General features: G+C 37.1%; 1 protein-coding gene across 1 annotated transcript; it reads right to left on the reverse strand.

The window, feature by feature from the left end:
* Positions 1–650: 650 nt before the first annotated feature.
* On the reverse strand, positions 651–1,412 carry LOC108311300 (2-amino-3-ketobutyrate coenzyme A ligase, mitochondrial-like). Its single transcript, XM_037742073.1, has one exon. It carries the CDS (start codon positions 1,408–1,410, stop codon positions 712–714), a length of 699 nt encoding a protein of 232 aa, XP_037598001.1. The 5' UTR covers positions 1,411–1,412; the 3' UTR covers positions 651–711.
* Between the last annotated feature and the right edge of the window lie 19,685 nt (positions 1,413–21,097).

Below are 21,097 nucleotides of genomic sequence, written 5' to 3' on the forward strand. Positions count from 1 at the left end.
GCCCAGGAAACATTATCTTCCCCTCAAGCAAATGCCAGTTACTGTAAATTTATCAGTAACGAAAACACATTTTTCTCAGAAATCTTTTCCAGAAAAATTTATGCAGTGAATGGAACACAAATTTTCTAAAAGTAAAGCTTTCTTTATCATAGGTGATTAAATAACAACTTAATGGCTGTCATTGAATAATATTATACAAAGCATTTATTTAATCTCCTAACTGCATGTCAAGGTCTTGGAATAGTGTTGGTTGATGGTGCCAACATTATAAAGTTATCTTCAACAAATCTTCAAAATATTATTTTAACTTTGGTTTTTAAAGAGGTTACAACTATTACTTACTGAAAATAATCTACAAATTGGAGTAGACTGTAGCTTTATAAAAATTACCAAAAACAATGAATCAATTATTAGTTTTCAGAACAACTTGGTTCCTGTTAGTACAAAAGTGCATAGTATCATTAAAGAATGCAAAGTCTCTCACCGAAGGCTGTGGTGTATTCTTGCTATTTCCAGAAATATTTTAAAAACATTTACACACATAAATGTACACACATTCCTCCATATATTCATCTATGTGTGTGTGTGTGTGTGTGTGTGTGTGTGTGTGTGTGTGTGTGTGTGTATATATATATATATATATGCCTGGTCCATCACACCCAGCAGCTCATCTGTGCCCCGTCCTGTGGGCCCCAGGAAGCCGGTGGCATCTTATTCATCCACAAAGACCAGGGCGCCATATCTTGAGGTGAGGTGGCAGATCTCCTGCAGGGGTGCGATGTCGCCATCCATGGAAAACGCTCCATCGGTGGCCACCAGGCGCAGCCGATGTTTCTGGGCCTCCTGCAGCTTGGCTTCGAGGTCAGCCATGTCCAGGTGGCCATAGCGGTACTTGTTGGCCTTGCACAGGCGGATGCCGTCGATGATGGAGGCGTGGTTCAGCTCGTCCGACAGGACCGCGTCCTCAGGGGTCAGCAGGGCCTCAAAGAGACCGGCGTTGGCATCAAAACAGCTGGGACAGAGGATGGCATCCTCCCGCTGGTGGAAACGGGCTATTTTTGCTTCTAGATTCTTGTGAACGCTCTGTGTTCCACAGATGAAGCGGACAGAGCTAAGGCCAGCTCCAAATTCCTCCAGAGCCTGCAGACCTGCCTGGATCACCTCGGGGTGGCTGCTCAGGCCCAGATAGTTGTTGGCACAGAAGTTAAGGATTCCTCCAGAGACGCCGCCCACGTGGATGTGCGGCCCCTGACGGGACATAATGACCCTCTCACTCTTCCAGTTGCCAGCTTCGCGGATCCCTTCCATCTCCGCCTCCAGAATGCCGCGCAGCTGAGCCAGCGCTGACTGCGCAGGGCGTCTGCAGGGCACTCCAAAGAGCGAGGCGCGCCAGACGTTTCCAGCCCACATCGCTCCTCTTTTTCACACGCTGATATCTGTGTGTGTGAGTAGATATATATATATATATATATATCTACTCACACACACACGCACACACAATACATCAATATACGCATGTATTATTTAATTTTATGGATTAAGTCATTCATTTTTATTTACATAAAATAAAATATATATTATTGTATTATAAAATCAAGATATATTATTTTCAGAAAAAAACAATTTCCATATTAGCTTCTCAGAAACTTGGAATTAAGATGTAATACTGAGGATCTAATGTTTTCCTTTTCCATGTGATCCAAAGATTACTCTGGGTTATTAAACACTTGTGAAAAGGAAAAGCAGACCCGCATTTGCAAAGTACACGGATTCTGGAGACAAGAGGAACTAGATTAAAATCATGGTTTATCACCTAGTGTCAGGGTATATATTATACTATTTCTTCAACTATGCAACAGTAATATACAACAGCAATTGTAATATGTAATCACTTGTGTAAGGGACTTGGAACACCATACACTTCTGTTGCCTTTCCTCATTTACCCTCCTCTTATCTTCAGAAAAATTGTAATATTTATACCCAGAAGAAGCAAAAACGTCCTGGAAATAGTAACTCTTCTTTATCTGTTTTAGCTCTTGTTCCCTAATAAACTTTGCTCATTTCTGCTTCTCAGGATGACTGCCTTGTTTATATGCTTACAGAAGAATGTTCTGTCTTGATGTTCAATTGCTCAGGCTTCATGGTCTAGAAGATATCCAGCACTAACATTCTTTTTCTTTACAATTGTTTTGGTCAAATGTCCAGATATTCATGAATTCTTTCTATTCTGTACTATTCCCTTGAAGAAAAGTATAATTTCATGTGTCTGTAGAAGAGGAAAAAATATGCTCAGTTAAGATTCTATCTTCTCTAATGTTTTCCTTCTATGATTGTTTTATCTCTCACTATTAGTATTCCCTCTTCAAAAGAATTATGTAGTATTAGAGATAGGATTGACCAAATCTACAATTTTCTGCATGAGTCACAAAGGTAACAGAAAGTAGTGACATCAAATTTCCAAATAAATGCTTGCTTTATGCCATTCTAAAGGGAGAAAGTATATATAGACTTTCTATGTGTGTGTGTGTGTGTGTGTGTGTGTGTGTCTACACAAACATGCACACATACATATAAATACACATATACAATACATATAGTTTGTAACAAATATCTTTTGAAAGCCTAAGAGACAAGATTGTTGTAATGAATTTAAATACATAGATGTATGGCAAGGTTTGAGTATCTTAATTTTACATTTTCATTACAATTACTTGAAAAAAAGTTATTGGAAAAGTGTTGCTAAATGTATCTTTAAATAGAGTATGAGTACATTTTTAGTGAAACATTTCCACTAATTTTCATAAGCCCCAAGTGTGAGAGGGACAGGCTGGGAAGCTCTGGTGGCAGGTTCTTTGCCACCTGTCTGACTGTAATATGTGGCTAACAATAAAGCTAATGCTTTCCTCACTCACTTATCACTATTTTCAGAATGACTGAAGTTTTGGATGTGGCACAACATTTAAAGGATGGTATTTCAGATTCATAAATGCTTATTCTCAGAATCTAACAGTTTTTGAAATTACCACTTCTCAGTGCTTGTGTAACAGAAGGGAGACACATTTCTCTCTGGGCTACAGCAATCACTTAAATATATATGTTAAAATAATATATCATATGCATTCATGACACACACACACATGTGCATGCACACATACTGTAATTGTCAGACACTATACCAGAGGCCTGTGATATACTTGTGATTAATATGGCTAAATCATATATAGTAATTTAATTAGTTTTATTTTTTAATAGTTATTATTTTCATACTGTCACAGGATTCTTGGGGTGTTGCTTCACCAGCCAGAATCATCAGCGGCCAGTGGCAACTTCTCCTTGAGTATTGCCCGCACCTGCTGGGCTTGTTCTGCCCACTAGGCCTGGCAGACTATGCTCAGCACCCATTACCAGCCCAGATCCCACACCTGCCTGTGGGTGAGCCAGGCACAAAGTGATGAAGAACGTGTGGGCGACTGATCATGGAGTCTGGCCACTATGCACAGCCAGGCACAGAAGCTACTGTGGTAGGGTGAGCAGCTCCAGGTGCCAACACAGGTGTTGGCTTCATGTGAGGCTGTGGCTGGACTAGATGTACTATACATGGCTTCTACTACAGGCACCCATGTCTGAAAGAGGAAAACATGCTGGTTTCTGGAAGCTTGGAGTCACCTGGAACCACAAAGCCCTAAAGAGGATCCCACAGCCCTGGCTTGGGGAGTCCTTAGGTCTGGGCTCCTAGAAGGGGCACAGCTCCTTATCTCCTTCTCATTGCCCACAGTGTGGCAGGCAGGGGTGGGGTCATGTTTCAGCCCTGTTTGTGTTATGGCTCTTTCAGTCCTGCCATTTGTCCCATGTCCAGGAAGAATGAGGTATGTGGACAACCGCAGGGTGAATAAGGCCGGCAGGAGCTTCATTGAATAGCAGAGGAGTTCTCAGGAGACCCACAGCAGGTAGTTCCTTTCTGCAGGCATGTCATCCCAAGGAGAGCCCAGCTCTCAGTGGAGAGGAGATTAGAATTGAGTTGCACTTTCTTGCTGCTGGTAGTCCTGACATCTATGGAAGCCTGACTGGGTTTGGGCTTTTTATGAACTCAAAAGGGAGGAAGTGCATGCTGATTGGTCCATAGGCAGGCATGGACAGGCCTGGAAAAAAGCACCATAAGTTCACATTTCCAGGCCACAGACTTCCCCTGGAAGTGACAGCACAGACCCCAGGCTTCAAGTCATCCTTGACTTAAAAGTGGAGCGTTACTAGTGACTCAACCCTCTCTGTTCAGGAGCCTGTCTATCTCCTGTCACCATTAGTCATGTTATCCATGGCACCCAAAATATTCTTGCTAAGGAACACCTGCAGGCCCACAATGAGTCAGCTTCAGTCTCACCTCAGGATCCCTCCCATGCTCGTTGGTGCCCAAAGTTAAGAGAAGGCCAAGATGGCAGGGTCCTGGTGTTTTCAGCACCACCCCAAGCATGTTCACACCTAGTTGGGTTGCAACAGCACCCGGGCTTGGCTTCAACTTTGCTCTGAACTTGAAGTGGTGCCACATGCAGCAGGAGGCCAGGCAGTGGGAGCAGGGACTTCTGAGCCTGCAGGGGAAGGGGGTCTGCCCAGACCCCTGAAGAGTCAGGGATGCCCAGGTCCACAGCAGCTTCTGGGTGGCTGCAGTGGCACCAGGAGTTCAGGGCTCCTGCTCCATCGACTCTGAAAGGGGCAGCGAGGTTTGAGCCTGTTCCAAGCTTCTGCAGGCTCTATGGAGTGCACAGCCCTGGCCGTGCCTCCCATGCTGCAGTTGTCAACCACACAGTGGCTGCTCCAGACTGGCTGCTGCCGCCATCAATACTCATTTCAAAAATCCTTATTTTATAGTTGAGGACATTAATGCACAAGGATAATAAGGAACTTGAGCCAGTTCAGATGTAAATGACATCCAAGATTTATACACAGCTATATTTGACTCTAGAATCTAATGATTAACTGCCATATTATATCACAAACTATAGATTTTGATGAATCAAAGTGATCATCAGTTATTTAACCTTTCTTAACTTAAGTTTACTTATCTATGCATTGAGGAAAAAAATTTATATTGCAAAATTATCTTGAAAAATTGAAATTGTACACAAATAATCTGACACAATAGGCTGTCCAATGAATTTAAGCCATTAATTTTTCTCTTCAAGTTCTAAGTTGCCATCACAGATGGCAAATAGATTTCATCTTGAATGTTAACCACTGTCATTAGAAATTTCTGGAATAACCGATTGAGCTTCCTTTATAGAAAGGAGAATCCTGATACAGAACTTATGCTTTCTATGATTAGAAATAAATGAAGATATATTCCATTCCGTTGATAAATACTAAGTTCCACAAATGTAAAAGTAATTGTGACCTTAAGAAAATTAATGACTTCTCTGTGTCTCTTTTTCATTTACCTTGTTGAAGGGAAATGAAAAAATTACCCATTTCATCTGATTATTATGAAGTCTAAATATGATTATAGACATAAAATCAAAGGTTGAACACCTGCCTTTTATTTCACTATCTCCCAAACGTCAGTAAAATATAGCAGACAAGAAGAACAAGTAGAAGGCAAAAAAGAGAATAGCAGAAAAGACCATAACAAATTTTAGAAACTGAAAGGCCAAAGGGTAAATAGTCATTCATTCTAAATCTATGGCCAATATAGTTGAAAGTCAAAGGAAAAAATACATTTACCCAGTGATTTCCCTCCCACAAAAGCTCAGATATGAGAAGATTTCAAAAAGTTTGTGGAAAAAATGAAATTAAATGATAAAACTTTAAAAGAGAGATAAATTTCATTTCAAAACATAAGCATCATCAAGTTCAAAATAATTCTGTGAGCAAGAACACCAGCCATTTAATCCATCCATGTGGACCTAAGGGTACTAGGAATTTATTACTATCAATGCAGTCTTTTTTACATTATTAATGGAAGAACAAAATGAAATCATTTACAGATTTTTTAGAATTAGGAAAGAAACAGAAGTCGAAAGGAGATTATTGCACTGTAAGGTGGATATCTAATGATTTCCCATCAAAACTCTCACAAAATTGCCTTTGTTTGATGAGCCAAATGAGAAGGAGCATTATCCATTTTCATGGTGGAGGACTCTCTAATGAAGCTTTTACGGCATTTTTCTGCTAATGCTTTAGCTAACCTAATCTAAACACTATTATAATAAACAGTTGTTACTTCCTTTGGCACTCCAGAAACTCAACAAGTAAATGTATTGAGCATTTTAAAAGACTGTTACCACTACCTTTGCTCCTTATCAGTCCACTTTTGTTTTTGACTGGGACACTTATTTCTTTTGGTATCCACTGCTTTGATTGTGCTTTGTCTTCAGGATCATACAGGTAAAGGCATGTTTCATCTCCTATCATAATCATTTGAAGAAATGTGTCAAGTTCTTGATCATACTGGTTTAATATTTCTATTGAAAGCTCTGCTTTTATCTGCAGTTGATCTTGGTATGATGATTTTGGCACCCATTGAGTGGAGAGTTTGCACCCATTGAGTGGGGAGTTTCCCAATTGTGCAAGCTGAACCAGTTGAGATGTCTTTGGTATCAGCAATTGTTTCTTTTGTTAATTATAGGCCCTCTTCAATTACAGCATGGATAAGACAATGTTTTTCTTACAAATTGATGTGGATGGTCTGCCATTGCGGACTTCATTCTCAACTTTTTCTCATCCCCCCAATGCCAGATATAGGTGACAGAGGGATGGAGGCTGAAAACTACATTGCCATGTAGGTACTTATACAAAAATCCTGCATGTTCTGCACATGTACCCCAGAGTCTAAATTGCAATAATGTGTGTGTGTATACACACACACACACACACACACACACACACACACACACACACATATATATATATATATATATATATATATGAAGTAATCATTTGTAAACTCTTGATTTCTTTGAGGAATTGTGCCCATAAACTTGTCATGAAGCAATTATAATTTTACCATACTTGCACCCAAGCTTCACCATAAATCTCATGTTTGTTCTTGCTTCAATTTTAGCTGAATTCATGTTTCTCTGATAGGGGATCTTTTCAAACCGATGTCTTATCCTTCTTAGTGGCTTAAATTAGATTCTGTTCAGATATGTTATAATAGGTAAGTATACATTATTTTGGAAGAAAATGTTAAAAATACATACATAGATTTTTTTTTTAATAATACACAATTTCCATGAGCCTTTTGAAGACCCCTGACATTTTCAGATAGTTCTGCTAGTGGGTGCAAATTAGAAGTAAAAATAAATAAATAAACAAGTAAATAAATAAACAAAATAAAATAAACGAAAAAACTAGGGCAAATATATAAAATATTTTATTTACTAGCAAGTTTCAGATCTCTTCCTTCATTCAGTGCAACTTTAGAAGAGGAGATTACTACAGGAGTTAAAAGAGGGGATTGCAGAACTGGGGAACACTGAGTTTAGTGGATAGCAGAAAAAATGTATGAAACATAGGGAGACTATGTGAACTGGCATATATTAAATTTTAAGACCTTCAACACTGTTTCCCTACTTGGCTATATACAGAAATTTAGTCATCTAGCAGGAGATGACTCTAATGAATCTGATAAGGAATTTCCCCAGTGAAACAATGAGGCCAGTTCATCCTCATTGAAGTGCATTAAAAGAATCTTACTCGGCCGGGCGCGGTGGCTCAAGCCTGTAATCCCAGCACTTTGGGAGGCCGAGGCGGGTGGATCACGAGGTCAAGAGATCGAGACCATCCTGGTCAACATGGTGAAACCCCGTCTCTACTAAAAATACAAAAAATTAGCTGGGCATGGTGGTGCGTGCCTGTAATCCCGGCTACTCAGGAGGCTGAGGCAGGAGAATTGCCTGAACCCAGGAGGCGGAGGTTGCGGTGAGCCGAGATCGCGCCATTGCACTCCAGCCTGGGTAACATGAGTGAAACTCCGTCTCAAAAAAAAAAAAAAAAAATCTTACTCATAGTTTCCAATGAGATTATTAGTGATGAACTCTGACACATAAGAAGAAAGCAAAGAATCATCAGACATTTGAGGATAGTGTCTGTCATGAAAGATATAGAAATACTGTCATGTTGAGGAAAGACATATTTTGTAGGTAGAAGAAAAAATTCAGAACTATTATTAATATTATCAAAAATGCTACAGATGGATGAAACTGACTATTACAAAAGTGAATTATTCAAAGAACAAAATTGCTTTGGAATATTAAAATATTTTTAAAATTATAATGAAGCATATGAAAAGATAGATGTTCCACTTCCTCATGTGTAACTAGGGAAATGGAAATTAAAAGAAAATGAGATACCACCACACACCTCTTACAATAGCCAAAATACCGAACACTGACAATACCAAATACTGGAAAGGATGTGGAGCAATAGGAACTCTCACTTATTGCTGTTTTTTAAATTATTGTTTAAATAATAAATTATAAGGCAAATGTGGAAGACCATTTTGTGGTTTCTTAGAACACAGAGATATTCTTATCATGTTATCCAGTAATTATGTTCCTTGGTATTTACCAAGAGGAGTTAATAACACAGTCACACGAAATCCTGCACACAGCTATTTGTAGTGGCTTTGTTCATAATTACCAAACTTGGAAGCAACCAAGATGTCTTTCCGTAGGTGAGTGAATAAACAAACTGTGGTACATGGAGACTATGAAATATTACTCAGTGCTAAAAAGAAATGAGCAGCCAAGCCATGAAAAAATATGGAGAAACCTCAAATGTATATTTACTAAGAAAAAAAAAGTCAATCTGAAAAGGGTAAGTATAGTATGAGTCCAACAATCTGACATTCTAAACAAGGCAAAGATGTGGAGACAATAAAAAGCTTAGGATTAATGGTTGCTAGGGGGATGGTTTGAGTGGGGGAAATAGAATATACAGAATGTTAAGGGAAGTGGAAATCATCTACATGATAATTTAATGTTGGATACATGTCATTTTGCATTTGTCCAAACACACAGAATATGCAGGGAAAGTGAAACTAATGTAAACTATAGAGTTTGGGTGATAAAGACGTGTCAATTATGTGTTCATCAATTATAACAAATATAACATGGGCAGGGAATGTTGATAATGGTGGGGATGTGCTACATATGTGTAGAGAGAAGCACAATATAGGAAATCTCTATAACATCCTCCAATTTTGCTTTGAACCAAAAACTGCTCTAAAAAGTTTTTATAAAAAACATAATTGGAAAAAGAAAGTAACATGCCAAATTGCAAAGACCATTGACACTATGACATTGTAATCAACTAACAGGCAAAGTAACTGGCTAGCATCATAATGACAGGATCAGATTTACACATAAATATATTAACCTTAAATGTAAAGAGGCTAAATGTCCCAATTAAAAGACATAGACTGGAAAATTGGTTAAAGAGTCAAGACCCATCAGTATGCTGTATTCAGCCAAGACTCATCTCATGTTCAAAGGCAACATAGGCTCAAAGTAAAGGGATGGAGGAAGATTTACCAAGCAAGAGGAAAGAAAAAAAAAGCAGGGGTTGCAGTTCTACTCTCTGATAAAACAGAGATTAACCCAACAAAGATGAAAAGAGACAGAGAAGGGCATTACATAATGGGAAAGGAATCATTGCAACAAGAAGCTCTAACTATCCCAAATATATATGCAACCAATACAGGAGCATCCAGATTCATAAAGCAAGTTCTTAGAGACCTACAAAGAGACTTAGACTTCCACTCAATAATAGTGGGAGACTTTAACACCGCACTGTCAATATTAGACAGATCAACAAGACAGAAAATTAACAAGGATACCCAGGACTTGAACTTGGATCTGGACCAAGTGGACCTAATAGATATCTCCAGAACTCTCCACCCCAAATCAACAGAATATATGTTCTTCTCAGCACCACATCACACTTATTCTAAAATTGACCACATAACTGGGAATAAAACATTTCTCAGCAGATGAAAAGAACTGAAATCATAACAAGCAGTCTCTCAGACCACAGTGCAATCAAATTAGAACTCAGGATTAAGAAACTCACTCAAAACCACACAACTACATGGAAACTGAAGAACCTGCTCCTGAGTGACTACTGGTTAAATAATGAAATTAAGGCAAAAATAAAGAAGTCTTTTGAAACCAATGAGAACAAAGCTGCAACATACCAGAATCTCTGGGACACATTTAAAGCAGTGTGTAGAGGGAAATTTATAGAACTAAATGCCCACAAGAGAAAGCAAGAAATATCTAAAATTGACACCATAACACCATAATTAAAAGAACTAAAGAAGCAAGAGCAAACAAATTCAAAAACTGGCAGAAGGCAAGAAATAACTAAGATTAGAGCAGAACTGAAGGAGTTAGAGACATGAAAAACCCTTCAAAAATCAATAAATTAAGAAGCTTGTTTTTTAAAAAAATCAACAAAATAGATAGACCACTAGCCAGACTAATAAAGAAGAAAAGAGAGAAGAATCAAATAGACACAATAAAAATAATAGAGGAGATATCATCACGGGTCCCAAAGAAATATAAACTACCATCAGAGAATACTATAAACACCTCTATGCAGATAAACTAGAAAATCCAGAAGAAATTGATAAATTTCTGGACATATACCTCCTCCTGAGAATTAACCAGTACAAAGTCAAATTCCTGAATCGATGAACAATTTCTGAAATTGAGGGAGCAATTAATAGCCTACCAACCAAAAAAAAGTCCAGGACCAGACAGATTCACAGCTGAATTGTACCAGAGGTAGAAAGTGAAGGAGGGTGCGCCAAGATGGCTGAGGGGAGGCAGCACTGGAATGCCCTCCCAGTGAATGAGAGGCAGAGGGCTAGAGCACTTCAAGATTCCAAGTGAGGTGCCAAGTTCATTTTGGTGGGACTGGTAGGACACTGAAAATAGCCCAGGGAAGGCGAGCCGAAGCAGGGTGAGAGCAGCCCAGGGAGGTCAAACCAAGACAGGGTGTGGCACGTCCCCACCTGGAACGTGCAGCCAGCTCAGAAGGCCCGGGACTTCGCCCCCTCAGTGCTCCGATTCGGATCCTGTGCTTCTCTCATCCCTCCTGCAACTCATGAGAGCCCCACCAGACTGAGAGGCACCAGGGGTTGTAGATGCAAATCTGAGCCACGGCTCCTACCTGGTGCCACAAGTTGTCTGCACGGACCTGGGCGGAAGTTTGGTCTAATGCCAGTGTGACAGAACTACCCGTCCCACCGAAAGAGGCAGAGTTGAAAGCAGGGAAACAGGCCATAAGACCTGGCAGGCCCTACCTGAAATTATTATCTGAAATAATTAAAGTCTTATTTGATTTGTGCACAGATCTCATTTGTCTATTTTGATAAACCTAACAAAAACAAGCAATGAGGAAAGGATTCAGTATTTAATAAATGCTGTTGGGAAAACTGACTAGCCATAAACAGAAAGTTGAAACTAGATCCCTTGCTTACACTTTGTACAAAAATTAACCCTAGATGGATTAAATACTTAAACATAAAACCTAAAAACATGAAAACCCTAGAAGAAAACCTAGGCAACTTTAAATTTTCTCCACATATGCTAATCAATGGATATAAAATTTTATTTTGCAAAACAAAAAAAATTTCAGAGCTCTGCTGTACAACATCGCATTTATAGAGAACAACACTGTATCACACACTTAAATTTCTATTAAAAAGGTAGATCTCATGTTAAGTGTTCTCACCACAATAAAATAACATAAATTTTTTAAAAGACAAAATCTATAAAATGAAATTACAGATTTGAATCTCACACAAAAATTATCAGATGATTATATTATTAGCATTAATATCACCACTATCATCAGCCTCTATCAAAAGTATGGGTCAATATTCTTAAATTAATATAGTATAAGAATAAAACTAGAGCTGGGTGCAGTGGATCACATCTGTAATCCCAGCATTTTGGGAGGCCAAGATGGGAGGATCACTTGAGGCCAGGATTTCAAGACTAGCCTGGGCAACATAGCTAAAGTTTTTGTCTCTCCAAAAACTTTAAATAATTAGCTAGGTGTGGTGGGATGTGCCAGTAGTCCCAACTACTCTAGACGCTAAGACGAGAGGATTTCCTAAGCCCAGAAGTCTCCGGTTGCAGTGACCTATTATCACATCACTAAACTCTAGCCTGGGTTACAGAGTGAGGTCCTGTTTCTAAAATAAAGAAAATGATAAAAAAAAAAATACATGGGAAAAATACTGGACACAAATAAGGAGCATATAACTAAAGGTAGGGGTTTAGAAAAGAAATGAAGGCTGAGACTGTAAAGGAAGTATTTTAAGTAGAGGCAGAATTACTTACACAGAAGCTACAGAGAACATGATCTACTTAAGAATATTTAAAAATACAATATGGCTATATTGCTAGGCTCTACCTTCCTCTCTTCTGTTACTTCTTTCATTTTCTCATTGTATATTTTATAGTCTAACCATAAAATGAAGAAATGAAAGTAGTAATAGAGGAGAGAAAGAGACAAATCTTACAGAACTGTAAGCCACCTTTAAAAGTATGAACACTATCAGAAGTTGAGAAACCATTGTACCAAGCTGTAAAAGAACAGCGACTTTCTTACATAGACATTATGAACATCTGGTTGTGGTATGAACAATATATTAGAATAAAAGAGCTGAGACAAATTAGAAGACTTTCTCAAAATTCCAATTGAGAAATGGCTAGTCTTAGCTAGCATAGGGGTAGAGAGTAGAGACAGTAATCACTTAATGGAGGAGGACTCAGTAGAACATAGTATTTTATTTGAGGTGACTGGACTCCAGAAGTGGAGGAAAGAAGGAGGAGGATGGTTTCCAGGTTGCTGGCATAGACTCTAGGGTGGAATGTGAAGTTATTCACAGAAGAAGAAACACCAAAGAAAAGGAGCATATTGGGGCTGTGGGAGAGAGAAGGTGAAGATGAAGAACGTGGTTTAGTTGTGTTAAGTTTGCAATGCTTCCAGGTGTTGCAAGCAGAAATTGAAGCTGTTGAAGTTAACCATTCCAGAAAAAGTAGTTAAAGCTATAACATATATTTGAGAGTTATCAACGTATAGCTCATGATCAAGGCCTGTAGTTGATTTCCAGGTGGGATTTTATGCAAGGAGAAAAGTGAAACTTGGACTGAATGTTGTGAAATAAAGTGTCATAGACATTCTGAAAAGGGAGATCAGTGGAAAACAAGGCATGAATAATTTCACAGATGCCAAAGGAAGTGAGTGATCCAAAAAGCAAGATGGTTTTTTTTGAGTTTTTTGAAAGCAATATTTTTCATTTTTTGCTGTTCATCCAATTGATTATACATTTTCTGTTCCACTCTTCTTGTGTGATATGACTAAAAGGAAAATAATTTATGTTTTAGTCACCTCTCTGCCTTCAGTGCCTAAAAGAGTGCACAGTGACAGGAAGATGGAATTAATAAATTAACTGAAGGTTAATCCTATTTTTAACATATTATGTATCCACAAATTTTTTGGGAAACCTGTAATGTGCACAACTTGTTTAACTGTTCAATATCATTAACATTATTCATTAAATAGAGTTAACATAATTGACTAAAGCTAATGTGGACTCAAGTACTTAGTGCCTTTTGGATAAAGCACTCTTCAAAAATCTCATTCTTAAAAATGCCATGTAGTTCTGCCATCAATTCACTAGAGTAACAGCAGTTTTATCTATTTTCAAAAATGGAGAAACATACATAAAGTATATTTATAAAATATCTGACTTGCAGTTTCAATAAAGGAATCGTTACAAAAAACTCAGAAGTCCTCAGCTTCCCTATTCTTTGCAAGCACTAATCTATTTTCTATCCCTATAATTTTGTCATATTCAGAATATTACATGAGGGGAATAATATTATCTTTGATTTTTTGAGATTGACTTCTTCACTCAGCATAGTAACCTTGAGACCCATCCAAGTTTTTGTGTGTCAGTATCTCATTACTTTTTATTGCTGAGTAGTATTCCATGGTATAAGTGCACCACAGTTTGTTTAACCATTCACCTATTAAGAGAAATTTTGATTGTTTCTACTTTTAGTCTACAATGTGGAAAGCTTCCATGTGCTTTATATATATATTACATATATAAAACAATTGTGTCGAGATCTTTGTGTGGACATGAGTTATATTTCTCTGGCCTAAAAACTTAGGCATGCAATTACTGGGCCATACTGCAAATACATGATTAATTTAAAACTAATTTCCTGGATACATTAATTTTGATAAATTTTCTTTTTTTTCCCATTTATTTATTTTATTGCATTTTAGGTTTTGGGGTACATGTGAAGAACATGCAAAATTGTTGCATAGGAACACACGTGGCAGTGTGATTTGCTGCCTTCCTCCCCATCAACTACATCTGGCATTTCTCCCCCTGCTATCCCTCCCCAGCTTCCCACCCCCTACCGTCCCTCCCCTATTTCCCCCCAACTGACCCCAGTGTGTAGTGCTCCCCTCCCTGTGTCCATGTGTTCTCATCGCTCAACACCCGCCTATGAGTGAGAACATGCGGTGTTTGATCTTCTGCTCCTCTGTCAGTTTGCTGAGAATGATGGTTTCCAGGTTCATCCATGTCCCCACAAAGGACCCAAACTCATCGTTTTTGATGGCTGCATAATATTCCATGGTGTATATGTGCCACATTTTCCCTATCCAGTCTATCGTCGATGGGCATTTGGGTTGGTTCCAGGTCCTTGCTATTGTAAACAGTGCTGCAATGAACATTCGTGTACATGTGTCCTTATAGTAGAACGATTTGTAATCCTTTGGATATATACCCAGTAATGGGATTGCTGGGTCAAATGGAATTTCTATTTCTAGGTCCTTGAGGAATCGCCACACTGTCTTCCACAATGGTTGAACTAATTTACACTCCCACCAACAGTGCAAAAGTGTTCCTATTTCTCCACATCCTCTCCAGCATCTGCTGTCTCCAGATTTTTTAATGTTTGCCATTCTTACCGGCGTGAGATGGTATCTCAATGTAGTTTTGATTTGCATTTCTCTTATGACCAGTGATGATGAGCATTTTTTCATATGTTTGTTGGCCTCACGTATGTCTTCTTTTGTAAAGTGTCTGTTCATATCCTTTGCCCACTTTTGAATGGGCTTGTTAGTTGAAACACATGCTACTTTATTATGGCCCCAGTGGTTTACGATAAAAATTTCACTCTTACTTAAATTGGTTTTCCCCTACCTGAAGGGTATAATTTCTCTCACTAATTTCAGGATTTTTCTTTGTAGTTAGTTTCCAGAAGTTTGACTCCAGTGTCTTTTGATTTGGGTTTACAGTCCTGCATTGTTTACCAATGAGGGCATATTCTGAGAAATGGTGAGAATTCTGAAATCATTAGGTGATTCCATTACTGTATCAACATCATGGAGTGTACAAACCTGGATGGTACAGCCTACTGCACATCTGGGCTACATGGTATAGTCCATTGCTTCTCAGCTACAAACTTCTGCAACATGTTATTGTGGATACTAAATGCTGTAGGCAACTGTAACACAACGGTAAGTATTTGTGTATGTAAACATAGAAAATATACAGCAAAAATTGATATTTTTAATCTTATGAGGTCATGATTGTATATGTGGTTCGTTGTTGACCAAAACATCTTTATGCATAACTGTATTTGAGTTTATTCTGCTTGGAATTCATTCAGTTTTTTGAATCTGTGGTTTTATGCTTCTTAGTCAAATTTCCAAAAAAAAAATAGTAATTATCTTTTACTTGATAGTAAACTCCATAAACTATGTTGACACACAGATGTAATATTTTTATTTTCTAGTAACACAGTGATTTTCTTCTCATTTTCCTAATTTTTCTCTGTTGTGCATGTAATCTTATTATATCTTCACATTAGTTAATTTTTGCCTTTGCTCTTAACATTTGTGTGGAGCCCACCCACTGAAGATTTTCCTCTTTTTCTTTTTTCAGTAATTATATTTTTCAGCTCTAAAATTTCTCTTTGGCTCATTTTAACATATTTTTTATCTGCTGATACTCTCTGCTTCTTTGATTTGACTTATTTTCTTTCCATTTGTTGCAAGCACACTTGTACTTGCTCATTGAAGCATTTTTTTTCTATAATGGCTACTTTAAAATCATTGTCAGATAATTCTAACGTGTGTCACCTTAGTGTTGAGAATTGTCAAATGTCTTCCTCATTCAAGGTGTGATCTTTTTTCTTGATAGGACTAGTGATTTTAGATTGTAACCTGAAATTTTTGTGTGAATTATTTTATGATGCTCTAGATATTATTTAAATCTTGTGTTTTAGAAGATCTTTCCTAACACTACTCTATTTGTAGAGGGGGGTGTTCTTTCCTTATTCTCAGATGACAGTACAAGTCCAGGTTTTCCATTTGGCCTACATTGACCCAAGTTCTGCACTTGGCCTCTACTTGACCTCCATTGACTTAGAGGGGCTTCTTATTAATACTGGGTGGGATTGGGAATTCAGGTTTGCCCTATTAGGCCTCCACTATATTATTCTTGCTGTGAGTGAGAAGTGCTCCCTTTTCCTGCTTGCATGTGACCTCTATGACACCACAAAGGGGTGAAGTATCTTTACCACTGAATAGTGCTGAAGATGCTGAATCTCCATTAGCTACTCTGATGCCATTCCACTGAGGAGTAGAAGGGACATTTTGGTAACATTGGTGGAGACGGGAATGCAAGGTACCCACCTGGTCTCCAGTAATGTAAAGTAAAGGAAATCTTCATTACAGAATAACAAAGTAGGATGAAAATCCTTCTCTGAATTTGTCCTTCATTGACATTACAGCAACAGCCTCTTACAAGCCTCAAGAGTAGAGAGCTTCAGGATATTCACCCATCATTAGCCAGGAAGGGTGAGAGTATGAGAGCCACAGTTTTATCTGCGGTATTTGGATGGAAAGTAATAATTAGTATTGGAAAGTTTTCTGATTTGCTAGGCAGCCCCATTCCTGGTCCTTGGGCTAGAGAGAGTAAGATTTCCTTGGAGCTTTGTTTTTGTGTGCTGATTGGTATTTTCAGATTGCCAGCTTCTCCAGTCTTTGCTTTGGCTGGGATGTATAGGGTAAAAAGAAAACTCAGTAACTTTACCTCTGAGTTGTTCTTTAGGTCCCAAGGTCTCCAGATATTTGCCATCTTTTCTATTGCTTTCAAAGCTTTTGAAACTTGACTATTTCTTTCAAAGTCTTATTAAATTTGTTTTACATATAATGCACATGGTTTTAGCTGCATTTAGTGAAAAGGACAAAGAAATATACATCAATCCTATCTTTTCAGAAGTAGAAGTCTCATAAAGATTTTTAATATAGTATTTATCAATTTTGTTTATTTAAAGAATAAATGCTTAGTAATATATAATCTTAAAAATTGGGCCTTTAAGTCAGAGGGAAGATCTCAGTAAGTACCAGTGTTATACATGTATAGGCCTGAAAATGCTATCATGGAAAACATGGATGTATCAGTCTTCATTTTAACAGAAAATTGTACATAATCCAAGATCATTCATCTAATATAAGAGGAAAATATTATTTTTAAAAAAAATTCACAGTATTTCACACTTGCAAAAAGGTTAGTTTAATCCAAAAGGTATTTTTAAATTAATGAGTAGTGTTCTGTGCACATTTGTTTTTAATCAATAGTAAAGGCTTTCAGTCTAAGAAACTATGCAAACATATGTTGAATTTAAGCATTTTTAATTGGCTCATTCACCACACATTTTCTAAAAATATAACCCAAAAATATATACTAATTTATCATAAACATGCAAGCCTTAATCTCCTTGGCATATTGTAAAAGGCAGTCATCTCATGAGACACTGTTGTTTTTTCATCTCAATGTTTTTTCTAGTGATAAAGCAAAACTGTGAATTTTTATCTGGCACTGAACTAACAGTGTGAGTCACAGGAGAGGAAAAAGTTTAGGTATTTAAGACAGGAAGAGACATGAGATGAATTTGATGACAGAAAATGTTGCAAGAAACATTCATTAATAATGATTTTTAAAATTTATTTTTTATTTTTTTTCTGTGATACTTATTCCCACATTTTGAGGTCCTTACCAAAGGATACAAACATACAAGCATCAATATAACTGTAATATCAAAAATCTTTATTTCCCAATCAACTACATGATCGGGTTAGGAAAATTCAGTTATCTAGCTAAGTCATCCCTAATTGTTTGACATTATTCAAATTAGATAAGCAGGGGTAACTTAGTGAGTGCATAAACACTGTGTTTACAATTTCATTTTATGGTTAATGATGATAAAAACATAAATGAATCAATACTACATATTGAGTATTACTTTCTGTCTGTATTATTCAAAGAAATGTTTCACTTTTCTGAACAATTATATGATTTATGAGTGAAACCATTTCATATTACAGGTAAAGAAACTGAGATAATAGTAATTGCCTAACTTTTTTGTTGTTGTTGTTGGAGTCCCGCTCTGTCACTCAGGCTGTTGTGCAGTGGCGTGATTTCACCTCACGGCATCCTCCGCTGCCAGGGTTCAAGCGATTCCCCTACCTCAGCCTCCTGACTAGCTGGGACTACAGGCATGCGCCACCATCCCGGGCTATTTTTTTTTTTTTTTTTTTTATTTTTAGTAGACACAGGGTTTCACCATATTGGCCAAGATGGCCTCGATCTACTGACCTCGGGATCCCCCTGCCTCGGCCTCGAAAGTGCTGGGATTACAGGTGTGAGCCTCCGCGCCCTGCCAGTAATTGCCTAACTTCTTATCTGGTGAAGAATAATCAACTTAACCAGCGATATAACTGGAAACTGAACCCAAATAGTGTGACTCAATATCGCAGCTTTTAACCTCTCTGATCTAAAGCCTCTTTGAGAATGATGTATGGGCAACTTTTCTATAGGCTCTAATAATTAAACTTTAAAAATATTAATAAAATAAACTTTTATGCAATAACTAGAGAGTAGGTGACATAGGAAAAGGAATGACTTGAGTATTTCTTCATCTGGCCAAATTATTACAATATGGGTGATGACACTCTGTCTTATAATTATTAAAAATGCATTTTACCTCATATTCCTGCTGGCTTTCTTTGTTTTGAAGTGTTTGTACTCTAAAGCATGAAAGCTGAAGCAGCTTAAATGTTTCAGACCACAGAGAATAATATTTTATGTTAGTCTTTAAAAGGTCACTACCGCTGAACATTACTAAATTACATTACTAAAATCACAGTGTCTGTCAACACAACATACTTTCACAGCTGGTTTTCTCAATCTGAGTTAGATTTGCATTTTGGAAATTATGTTAAGGTAACAGTAAGGGGTAAATTGGTCTTCTTATTTTGATTGAAAATTTTGGAACACAAGAGTAGTGTTTTAAGTATACTGCTAAAAATTTACTGTTATAACTTTCAAAATATTTATTGATCAAAAACAATATGACAAGTTTCAAGCAGTAAAATAATAGTTATTTTTCCTATGATTTATGATAAAAATAGCAAATAACAAATAACTTTAAACTTCAATAACAAGTAAACCATACATACAAGACAAACCATTTGATATATTCTTACATGTTCCTTTCTGTAGAAGGAAGAAATAGCTTCTGTGTTTCCTTAATTTGCTGATTATCGTTTGCTTAATTCTGTATAGAGAGAGTGGCATCACAATGGTGAAACAAATTACAGTCAGCACTTATACAGTGACAGCTACTGGCATGGGAGAAAAGTGATTTGTTGCCCATAGAATATCAAAAAGACTTTAGAGTTTTCATTATTGAAACAACATATTGACTTTCTTTGCTATTTCAAGTTTAAATACTTTCAATCTGATTCCAAATATTCAAAAAATTCTTTTGGATTAGGGTTAAATGAGGAGTTCAGGGAATCTAAGAATTTATCTAGAACTACATGATGTTAGTCTGCTCCAGATCACAAACAGAAATGTGCCAGAAGGATCCCATAAACAAATGATTGAAATTTCAAGTGTTGTTACTTACATGATATAACTTAAAGATTGTCAGGTACTCCGAATGTGTTATTTAGTGCCTGATCTCAGAGTCTAACATTTCCACCACTAGACTTGCTACATGTGGTTAAGAAAGAAAGATCACTATAAGAATGTTAATGTCACTAATACCACTGAGGTCAGCTGCATCTTAATGGTATAATCGAAAGAACATCCTGAAGTGATGCTGGCAAGCAGAGACTCAGCTTGGGTGTCATTAGGCTCTGAGTGATGACCAGAAACGTGATATATAATAGGGAGAAAGGTAAATTATCTGGACATTCATTTCCTTTTTTATAGTTGGACTGAGATCGTTTTATAGAACAAAATATCTTTCTTACACACTGACTCATTGTTATCATAATCACAACCAATTGCCATATTTCTTAAGAGATAAGTATTTGTTTTAAAATTGACCAAGAAAACCATGTATCTATATGTTGTTTTTTTGAAATGCAACTCTTTGACTGGCTAGGCCATTGAAGAATGGAGAATGATTCTTTGATTGGAGGCCTAGTTTCAAAAAATTATATATTGGGTTTTTTAATTGGCAAGCTGCATCTCCCATAGATGTTTACCTGCCGATAATATGACAGTAGATAGTTTAGCAATAATGTCTAATCCTGTCATTTTAGGCATCAGGGAGAAGGTACTCAAACCTTTTTATTTTATAAGAAGTTTAAGTTGGTCTATCATGACTATATCCTTAATGATACTCTTCTATCAGTGTAACTGGCTAACAGGGACATTGACATTAAGATTTGAAAAGGTTAAGTGCATCAATCTATTAATAATTTCCATGTCAGGAACATACTAAATGATTAATAAATGTTTGTTGTTGTTATTACACTCCTCAACATGTAAAAAATTAAAATTAAATATCTCAAATCATAAAAAGTATGAAAACAAAATCATTAGAATTATATTCAAAATCAAAGCTTAATATGAAGCATGAGGGATGAAAGCCCTCATAAAGATTATATACTCATTTAAGTATTAAATTCTTTTATTATTAAACAAATATTTGTGGAAAATTTACTTTGGGAAAGGGAAAATGTCAAAAATTATTCATGCTTGTG

This window comes from Cebus imitator, unplaced genomic scaffold (assembly GCF_001604975.1).
Source record: "Cebus imitator isolate Cc_AM_T3 unplaced genomic scaffold, Cebus_imitator-1.0 Scaffold113, whole genome shotgun sequence".
Lineage (NCBI taxonomy): Eukaryota > Metazoa > Chordata > Mammalia > Primates > Cebidae > Cebus > Cebus imitator.

What these genes read in the sequence shown, in the direction of transcription:
- LOC108311300 (XM_037742073.1), bottom strand. Translation starts at nt 1,410, where the DNA reads ATGTGGGCTGGAAACGTCTGGCGCGCCTCGCTCTTTGGAGTGCCCTGC.